Below are 10,652 nucleotides of genomic sequence, written 5' to 3' on the forward strand. Positions count from 1 at the left end.
GATCATAAAAGAGAAAAAAAGAAGAGGAAATAAAGAATGGTGATAGAAAATACTGAAAAAGATAAATAAAATATGGAAAAGTGAATATAGGAAAAGTAAATGAATTTGGTCATATGCCCCTTTAAGGTTCTAGCAGAGCTAGTTGATGAGGTCTCCTTGAGGAGTGTGTGGTGTGGCACAGAGGGCAGAGTGTGGTAAGCCATGAAAATCTTTTATTTACTATCCATGTGCACTGGAGCCAAATGCCTAAGCTCCTTGAGTCTCAGGTTTTGCTTCTGTATAATAGGGATAATGATAATTGTACCAGATGATTGTTATGAAGGATTAAACAAAATAAAATAAGGCACATTAAAGACCTTGGTGCGGAATCACTGATGATCCCTGTTCAAAGCCAGGGGATCTATTCAGGAACCTTAAAGCTTAGAAAGATATAAGAGAAGTCTTATCACAGAGTCCATTGGCAGAAAGTTTGAGTTGAAATGGGTTGGGCAAAAGCAGCAATTTATTCATGTCTTACAAACATGGTCTTACAAACATCATACAGAGCTGGCACGAAAGAACAGACACCATCTCATACACCATGCTTCCTTCCAAATCACTTCTATTGAGTTACAACATCAGAACAAGTCAGTTACTGAGTTACACAGTTCTTCAAACATGGAGACCTCCCCTTTAGGGTGGTTGGATTGGCTAATCAGACAAACAATTAATTTACATGTTTAATACAGCGCAGGATTTGTAACAGAATTCAAGATATTCACACTGATATTGTAATACGTTATAAAACAGTATAATTTTCAGAAGATGATGGGATCACATATGTCCCTGCCTATTTCAATTCCTTTCTAGTTTTCCTTCTTTCTTTCCTTAAAAGCAGTTACAAAGAGTTATACTCAACTTTTCACACTCAAAAACACTTTAAATTTTAAAAACTAAAAACTATTTACAAATTATTCATTGTAATTTTAAAAGTATTTGTTGTTGGTTTTGTTGTTCTACTTAAAAAAATCTCCCTCCAACAACTATACTTTACTTGGTATAATCATTAACTTCTGGTTTCTGTGAAGGATACTTAGAGTTGACTTCTCACAACTGTTTAGAGCTCCAAAATATATTATATTCCATGGCCTATTTAACCAAATATACATACATAAAAAGGCCATTTTACTTCCCCAAACCATGCACTGACTACAATTCATTTCATGTTGCTTTCATAGAAATGTTGTGAGGTGACTTTCTGGTGTAATAAAGACAATGATCGGGGAATATTTTTTTTAATCCCAAAGTCATCTTAAAGCACAAAAAAGAGGTTGACTTCAATCTTTGTACATACGGAATGTAAAACATTTTCTTTACATTAGGCATAGTCATAAAAAGCATGTATAAGTTGTTTTGAAAATGCATTGTCAGAGAATTTACAAACACTGTGATATCAAACACATTCTCAAAAACTGCTAAAGTACGGACACAAAACCTGACTCAAAATGTAAATTTTTCAGTAGACTTTATTTCTAACTTGCATATTTAATAATTCAACTGTACCCAGTTTCACTCATACTCTCTAAAAACTCAGATATAGTGACATTATCTCAAGTTCATTCTTTCAAGTAATCACAGGGCACCACTTTGCTCTAGCAGGTTTTTATTGAATTTCAGAGCCCTGGCACTGGAAAACCATACAAGACACAAGTCTATAAACTGTTCCACAGACAACAGCTCAAGGCAAATTAGCCTAGAAAAGATAGTGAAACATACTCTGTTGTGCTAATTTGACAGCCTAAATACATTTTGTGTGAACATGTGTAAATTATATTAGGCTCGCTGTGTAACTATAGTTTAGTCATTACTTTGTTGGTTTAAGTGATGCTTTCTATCCAGTAATGGAAAAAACTTAAATCTTGTTTGTTTCTTTCCAAATAGTAGCTTAGTCCTTTCTGGGGAAGAAGATGCTAAACAAAGACTTAGCCATGCCCTTTCTGCGTACAAGGGATAGACTTGAATGTACACTTGCATACTATACATATTTCCTTTCAGGAAGCTGCATTTCTAGCTGGATTTCTAACTGAACTAACTAATTCCACAACTTAACAAAGGTAAACAGGGCTTGCTTAGACCACACTGATGTTTGTGATAGTCAGTGGATAATTCAAGGCCATGGTTCTTATGTGAGATTATATTTTATAACATTTGACTCACATATAACCTTAGGAGAGAGAAAAATAATATTTCAGCCACAGTGTTCTCAACTCAGCCCTTTGATAAAATGATTTCTCAGCTTGTTCACTGTCCTTTTGAAAGAAAACCAAGTTACTCCTTGTATAATAAAATTGTATCAAATAATTACAAACTAAAGAGAAAGGACCATATACTTTTATATGCAAGACGACCATTTTCACATGACATAATGGATAAAAACAAACCAGAGAACATTTCTTTAATATCTTTGGATTTAAAGAAAAAGTAATTTCCCCACCTGAAGAAAAATGGATGAATTTTCATAAGAGAAAGCATGCTTTTCATTTCTAAATCCTAAAAATCACATTTCTTTCTAGTGACATGAGATCACCACCTTCTAAACCACATCAATAGCTTGGGATTGCACTGTAATATTCATAAAATGCTTGGCTACTTTGGTAACCTGCAGCAGAGATTGAATATCTCATGAAAATCTACCCAACTTCTTTAATATCAGGGAAAATGATCATGATACACATTGACAGTTACTTTCAGGTTTGCTAATTCAATCCATTTCTAACCAAAAAAATAAAAAATAAAAAAAAAAAGTAGCTTGTTGTCACAAGCTTGCAATCATGTATCAGAGAAAAAAAGAGAAAGGAAATTGTTCCTTGCCTAGTAAAAATCATTAAGTTCCAACTCATCATGTCTAGGATGCTACCCATCACAGAGCATATGCCACTTGGCAATTTGTCTCCTGGGATAGTCACAGATCTCTTTCCAGTGCTCTCCACCGGTTCCTTCTGCTGTTGCTCCCAGGACCAACCGCCCTATCACCTCATTTCTGGATCCCCTTTCAGAATCCAAAACCAGAAACTCAACACTTATCTCTTCAAGACCCTCACAAGGAATATCAAAGACAAACAGTTCATTGAACACTGCATTAGGGGTGCATTTCTTCACATGAGTCTTCTTTTTAGAGATTCTCTTTTTGGCATGGTACAGGTTCACTTTCACGTAGGGATCTGCAATGGTAAACAACAGACGTTACACTGGCAGAACCTGGCTGGAGAGTTGATTTCAGTATAATGGTGCCCTTGGAGGTTACTGCATGCCAATAAAATGAGATTGCAGTGAAAATGAATCAGAACAAAGTGAAAACATGGATAAAGCTTGGCTTCTCTATTGTCAACAAATTGACAATAAGAATGTGAATTTGAAGAGTAAACTGTTCTAAACCAGAGGATGAGAACAGAAGTGCAATGGCAGGAAGATGAGATAATATAGAGGAGAAGAAAACAAAATATTCCAGAGGCACACTCTGATTACTTGTAACTCATTCCAGAAAATAGGATAGAAGAAAAAAACATTAGACAAGATCTAACCTTTCTGAGTTGTATGACTTTGGATAAGCCTCTCTACCTCTCTGCTTTTTCTGTTGAACAGGCATTTAGAATTCACAATGGCAATGTCCTTTTTGCTTTAAATTTTGTGCTTCTTTAATCACCTGCTGAGTTTGCTTCCTGTTTTTCAGAGTTGATCTTCCTTTAATATGTGGATTTTAGGATCATGCTACTTTTTCACACATTTAATTATATTCTTTTTGCCTCTTTCTGGTTGAAGCATATGAGTTCATTTGAGCTTCCTAATCTAAACATTTAAGACAATGTGTTCAACTGCCATTATTAAATAATAGCAATAATAATATTAAAAATAATAATAGAACTAGGTGATATTTAATGAAGTATATCTTTCTAGTCCTCACAATCTCTCTCAAGGTAAGTATCATTACTTATTAGTTTGTGTAGAGATTATGAAACATAGCCAAGGTTATATGTTAAAATGGAAGGGTTAGGATTTGAACTCAGATCCTTTCAACCCATAGGTCATGTGTTCTTTTCACAATGTGATATGAGGAATTTTTTTTAATAGTAACAAAAACTAAGAGCTAATTCTTCAAGAAGATACATAAGGAATTAAGGGAAAAATAATAAAAAGAACACCAGCAGAATAAGTGTAGGTTGGCTCATTAAAAACACTAAAATGAAGAACTCTTCTCCCAAACAATTGCTATATTTTTGGCAATGGCTTCTTACCTCTGCATTTATCACTGTTTTCTGCTTCAAACCCATTCAATCAGACATCTACCATGTATTAGCAATGGCTTAGTTGGTAGAACTATGTAGTTTTATTTTTCTTGCTAATGGCACTGAATCACATCATTATTCCATAATGAGAAACAGGGAAAAACAATCACATCACTTGAAACTATGAGTAAAAGGCAAATCAAATTCACGTTAGATGCTATTTTGCCCAATGTATTGTTCACTGAGACTGAATTTTTCAGAAGCATTCTTACCTGAAAGTCCAGACACATCAGATTTAGGCAGGTGTCGAGCTTTTAAAACAACCACAGTGAGAGTATTTGTAGTGGACTGATAGCAGAGAGAGATAAGTAACTCACCCCGTCCTGAAGACTTCTAAACAAAGAGAGATGTGGTATAAGTATTCTCATTGTTTTCTTGGGTTTGAAATTTGTGCTTATAGCAATATTTTAAAGCAATATAATATTGCTAGTTTTATGTAATTTTCCTACTTATTTTTATTTTACTATGCTAATGAATCTGAGTAACTGCAAGCTTTTGTGCAGTGCTACCACTTTCTAAAAACAGGTGGCTGCCACCTTGTGGTGTTTTTAGGTACTACAGGTTGTTAAAATTTGTAATGAGTTAGCCACACCCATTACTAGAAATGTTTAAAGATGTTTAGAGTATAGCTTTTACAGAGGATTTTTTTTTTACTTTTGCTTTTTAACTAAATAATTACTTTTTGAAGTTACTAATAGTAATGAAAATTTTCTATTCATTTGAAAGGATCTATATAGGGCAAAATGACTCATGTTAAGTTTGATTTGATTTCAATTTTTTAAAAAACACTAACATTACTGGAATTTGAATTCAGACTAACTGAAATTTATTCTGACTGCCACCACTCTCCTGACCCACAGGGCTGATGGAATTAAAATTCTCTATCCTCAGCCCCCACTCAAAGTCCTCATTTAATCCAAGGAATGAATTAAGTTTTGGAGGAAATTGACTCAATTTTTAATACTTTGTTTTTGAAGAGTATCATAAGATCCTTCTTTGTACACTACTTAGATTTTATTTGCACTTTAAAGACTTTAGCTAAGATGACCAAGAACTCAAAGTACAAGTTTTAACTGATGAAACAAAATGAAAACTCAGAGCTGGATTATAACTAAGAATGATGGCTGGCCAGAGCTCTTAACACTTCAGTCTATATACACATGGGGTTATTATATGAATAAACAGTCCAAGTAGGAATAGATATTTATTCCTACTATGCTGCTAAACATCTGAGTGTCTCAAGCTACTTAGCGTTTCTGAACTCTGACTTTTCATTAATTTCAACAAAGAAATAAAGGTGAGCTTTACAGTATTCTACAGAATCTTTCTAAAATATTATAGTTTAAATCAATTAAGTTCTATATTTAAAGGGGAAATAGTATTAATTTTATATCTTATAATAGTCTCAGAACTACCAAAGCAGTATACCTACAAAGGCAGAGTAACTCACTTCTTGTCATACAACATAGTCATGGACATTTATAATTCAATATGATGTGATGTCTCCTCCTTGAAAAGCAATTCCATGAAAAGTCAATATAACTTCCAAATCCTCAGGACAAATTGATTTAATTTTATATTTCAATTTCAATTTCAAATTCAATTATGAAACATCTTTGTTAACTTGCTTATAAGAAATATTTGCCTGCATTTTAGTTTAAGTGGCAGTCACAATACTTAAGATAGAAATTAACAAAAATATTTATATAAGTATTCTTTAAATATCCACAAAGGATGCCTATTTATTTGATATAATTAAAATACTTTAAACATTTCAGCTGTGGGTTAAATTTTCTTTCATCTCCTCTATTCCCTTGCTCCCCATTTGATTATGATTAATAATAATTAAACATGGTAAAGATGATATGTATAAAATTTATCATTTTAATGAAAATCCCCTAGATACAAAGAAGCTGAATAAAAGAATGTTTATAAATACTTTAAGCACTAAAAATGAATTACCCTAACATTTCTCTTGATAATCTCTCTGTTCATTAACATTTTTCCATCAGATAATTCAATTCCTGCAAGAGGAATAAGGACTTCTCCAATGATATCATCTCTTGAAAACCTGTCGAAACTCAAGATTGTGAAGTGCAAGGCCAACTCTTGGATCTGAGTATAGAGGATCCCATAGAATGTAAAGGTCTCATCAAAAGCTGGGTCCAAGGTCTTTCTCAGAACTCTGGTTTTCACTTTATGCTTCTTCTCTGGGAGGATCGTCATTTTGATATACGGGTCAGAGGTCATCGACTGCTCATCCATGGCTGGCAAGCCACGGGCTTCCTTGATATTTACCACAAATGCTTTCTTCTCAAAGTTGTACTCTAAGGAGAAGAAGAGGGTTCCCAGCTTCTCCTGTTTCTCTTCTGAAGTAAGGGAAGTGCTGGACTTTAAGCTATCAGGGGAAACAGCTTCTTTCTCCCCTTCTGAAAAGAGCTTTGGGGTCACACTCTCCAGATCAGAAGGGCTACTAGCTTTGAGGTTTGTTTTGGGAAAATTGCCATTGAGATCTCTCTTCTCAAGGTCGAGATGTAATGAATTCTTTGGCACAGCTGGCTTATTCTTTACTTCATTTTTGTCATCTGCTCCAAACTTCTTCTTGCTACTTAGGTTTTCGGGATAAATATCAACTCCTTTTAGTACATGCACAAACTTATATGGAGGAGTCTTGTTAGACTTGGATGATTTTCTCTGACAGCAGATCCATGCAAACAGAGAGACTGTGAAGACCAGGCCAAATGCACTGAAGATCCCCACCACTGTGGGGATTTCATCTGAAAAATCAAATGACCAATAACATACATTAAAGGAGCAGAGTTGGAGACATGAGCCTATTTGAAAAGCATACTGGAGCTGGCAAATGCTGTAGGCTGCACAGATTGGATTACTTTCCAACTCTTCTGGGTATGAGTTATGTACACATTTCATGTCACCTTCAGGAATAAACACATCCACTGTGTGACATGCCGAAAAAAATACCGTATGACAGAAACTTCTTCATTTCAGTTTTTTTTCATAAATAAAAAGAAAAGATGAAACAGGGCCTAGGTCGGGATGGGGGATGCTAAATGACCCTGACCTACCTTTGTTTTCTCAGATAACATGAATCAACTACAGCATGGTAGGTCAGTACTAATTTCATTATGTTTGCTTGACATTTTGAGGCTTTCCAGAAGCATCAATTTTTACTGATTATGGAGCTCTAATACACATTTTTGAAATACTGGGAGATTTTGTATTCTTAGTAGTTCTTTATTTATCCCGGATTCAAGAAGCAAACATCTAAGGGCTCAGTGGTTCCAATAATTTTAAGAAATGGAGGAACATTATCTGCTATTGTCACAAACATCAATAATTTCCATCCCAATTATGATAAGAGAAATGTTACATATATTAGGAAAAAAAGAACAAAAAAGATGAACAACAGGATATTAATATTATGTAACTTTTAACACTACAAACTCCTTGGATACAGATTCATAATTTCTCAAACACTGAATTACCCAAAGAACAAATTAATTACACCTAAGTAGGATAAAAACAAAACAATGGTTATGAATGAATCATCGTTCCTTAACATGTAAAGAGAAGAGTGAGAATAGATAATTTAGAGTTCAATTTTATCCATAACTGATTTTTTTCTAGCATATTTCCACATGGCAAATGGTAATCAAATTGAATTTGGCATTCTTTCTTGAATGAGGGCACATTAAATTACTGACATTAGGTAATACTGATTATGCATGAAGCTTATCATGTACCATATGTAAGCATATTTCTCCAACAAATGATTAGTAACAGTGTGTAAGTAAAAGCAGTATTGCTATATCTGGACACAGTGCATCAATTGAGTCAATGTTTAATATAGTCAGAGTGAATATAACTAATGTAGTATTATCTGCATTTAGTTTCATTCTTATCTGTTTTTATCCCAAATAGTGAATAATAAAGTTAAAAGTCTCAGTTAGAAAAGGGTTAACCCTTGTTTGAATAACCCCTGAAAGAACAATCTTTTGTTACTCCCCTCCCCCCCCCCAAATCTTCTGCCTACCTACTTCATAATTTCAAAACTGAACTCAAAGAATATAAGAACCAGCAATGACAAATAAGAGAAGACATATATAAGAAGATTAAAAAACAATAATAAAAATTCTATAGTTTAATTATATCAAGAAACTGAATCATGTAGAGATGAAAAATAAACCTTTGAATTCCCCAAGTAGAAAACACAGCAAATGCTACAGAAAAAGAATCAAACAAGAGCTAAAGATAATCAGCTAAACTTAGTATCAGCTTTTCAGTTTTTTTCTTCTATTCAAGTCTTTGTGTGTGGAGGGGGTGGGGGGGGGTGGCAGGGGAGAATCCACTCCTGGACTCTAATAATCCAAGGCCAGGGAGCAAAACCAAAGTCATGAACTAAGGCAATTCTTTAGCCAATGCTAGGAGAACAATAAAAGCAATAGAAAATGATCTTCTTTTTTTTTTTTCTTAAACAGACCAATGGCCCAAGCTGAAACATATTTTTTACCAGCACAATCTCTGAAAATGCCTCAGTATTGGAAAATTTCTTATTTTCAAATCAGAAATTGGGAATACACATCATAATAATATAAATCAATCACCCAAATGGAAGCCTGTAAAGGAAACTCATTTCTGAATATAATGTCACAGATTGTCCCTATTTCATACGTAAGTCACAAGGCAAAATATTCACTAAATCATGGAAAGACTCACCTACTCCTTGTATATTCTCTACCAATGAGATTTTAAGCTTCTGAGAGCAAAGACCTCAGTCATTTCACTCAGTTAAATAACAATTATCATGGACTCATAGATATCATTCCTTATTCACAAACTTCTATAAAATGTCTTGATTTTTTTGAATACTTGTGAAGTAAGTAAAACTCTACCTCTTATCTTTGGAATATAATGTGACCTAAAATCCTACTTTTTAATTTGAAGTACATCTGTTTTTATTTACTGAAAGAGAGAAGGAGAGCAATGATGCCAAAAATTTGGTATAGGAAAAGGGAAATTGAACTGGAAAATAGGAGTCCTAATTCTACTTTCCAAAAGCTTTTCATTAACTGTTTGACCTGAAATACGTCCCTCATCTCTCTGGGCTCTGGTTACCTCACCTGTGAAATGCAATGGGCCAAGCTAGTTCATTTCAAATACCACTCTAACACCCTAGCATCATAGGATTCTGTGTTTTTCACTAGCAACATATTTCAAGAATACAAGAAAAACATAGCAGAGAAAAACAACCTTATGGTACACTCTATAATAAAATATACATTCCAAACCCTCAACATATAAGTTGTTTTATACCGAGATCAAACCCTTATGTAATCACAGAAACATTGGCTTCTCCTGGTAAGTTAAATACAGATTTACTTACAAATAAAAATCACCTACAGAATTAATGAAACCAACTGCAAACAACAGACCCCCTTTCCTTTACTCAGCGCGTGCTGCAATTTACAGAGCTACCCGAACATTTAGGAACTTCTTGGATGTAAAATCTCCCTGGCAGACAGCAATTTTTTTGAGGAGAAAGATAGGAAGGGAGAAACAACAGATAAGCCACGATTGCCCCTTTACAGTTCTCATTTTCTTTTCAGATTAACTACCTAGGAGATCTATATTCAACATCCCATGGAAAAATAAAAATAACAACAACAACAACACAGCCCACCCCGGAGTATTCAAGAAACAACCGCAGTTACAAGTTGAGTAACTTGCTTACCAAATTCTTCCCGGCTGGTAGTGATCGGAGCCATTTTTTGCTGCGTGTTCTGTCCGAGGTGCTGAACGGAAAACTCCCTGGCTTGATTCACTTGCCTGGATCTGAAGCGCCGGCTTTCCCGAGTGCTGAAAACAACAGCGCAGAGCCCAGGGGACCTGCGCCTGCAACCGGGAGGAGGCAAAGGGGGGAGGAGGTGGTCCGCTCGCCCTCGCACAGTGATTTGCCACCCCTGTTCCTGTTTTGGCTCTTCTGAGAAGCTCGTCTCTGAGACTCTAGACGTGGCTGAAACCCGAATTGACGCAATCCTGACGCTACAGGGTTGAAATCAGCACCTGCCCTCCTCCCCTCCGCCCTCCAATCCTCTCCTCTCCCTTTCCTTCTTTCTTCCTCCCGTCTCTCCTGAGGATTCAACACATACTCATCAATTATTTTAACTGTTGGACTACTGGAGGTTAGCTTTGCTATTCTGTGGGGGCTCACAAGCACATGGAGATGAGCCCCCAAACTCATTCGTGTCAGTTCTTAATAGAAAATCTCCTGATCATCTAGATCAGTAAAAATGTGCCTGCGAGTTATCA

The 10,652-nt window shown here is 35.2% G+C and overlaps 1 protein-coding gene across 3 annotated transcripts; it reads right to left on the reverse strand.

Moving 5' to 3' along the window:
* Window positions 1–484: 484 nt before the first annotated feature.
* SYT4 (synaptotagmin 4) lies at window positions 485–10,426 on the reverse strand. Of its 3 annotated transcripts, none has more exons than XM_019464180.2 (4): window positions 10,075–10,426; window positions 6,291–7,099; window positions 4,535–4,655; window positions 485–3,200 (listed from the first exon to the last, which is right to left on the reverse strand). In XM_019464180.2, the coding sequence occupies exons 1-4, from the start codon at window positions 10,106–10,108 to the stop codon at window positions 2,893–2,895; spliced, it is 1,272 nt and encodes a 423-aa protein (XP_019319725.1). In that variant the 5' UTR covers window positions 10,109–10,426; the 3' UTR covers window positions 485–2,892. The 3 variants fall into 3 exon arrangements, with proteins under 3 accessions (XP_019319725.1, XP_019319724.1, XP_019319723.1); XM_019464179.2 differs by having other exon boundaries at window positions 4,535–4,652; window positions 6,285–7,099; XM_019464178.2 differs by having other exon boundaries at window positions 6,285–7,099; window positions 10,075–10,420.
* Between the last annotated feature and the right edge of the window lie 226 nt (window positions 10,427–10,652).

The sequence above is a fragment of the Panthera pardus genome, unplaced genomic scaffold, assembly GCF_024362965.1.
Source record: "Panthera pardus isolate Hobbes unplaced genomic scaffold, ASM2436296v1 HiC_scaffold_15, whole genome shotgun sequence".
In the NCBI taxonomy this organism is placed as follows: Eukaryota; Metazoa; Chordata; class Mammalia; order Carnivora; family Felidae; genus Panthera; species Panthera pardus.

What these genes read in the sequence shown, in the direction of transcription:
- SYT4 (XM_019464178.2), bottom strand. Translation starts at nt 10,108, where the DNA reads ATGGCTCCGATCACTACCAGCCGGGAAGAATTTG. An exon ending in TACCAGCCGGGAAGAATTTG is followed by an intron (nt 7,100 to 10,074) that starts GTAAGCAAGTTA and finishes TTGATTTTTCAG; the next exon opens with ATGAAATCCCCACAGTGGTG. An exon ending in TGATGTGTCTGGACTTTCAG is followed by an intron (nt 3,201 to 4,534) that starts GTAAGAATGCTT and finishes TTACCATTGCAG; the next exon opens with ATCCCTACGTGAAAGTGAAC.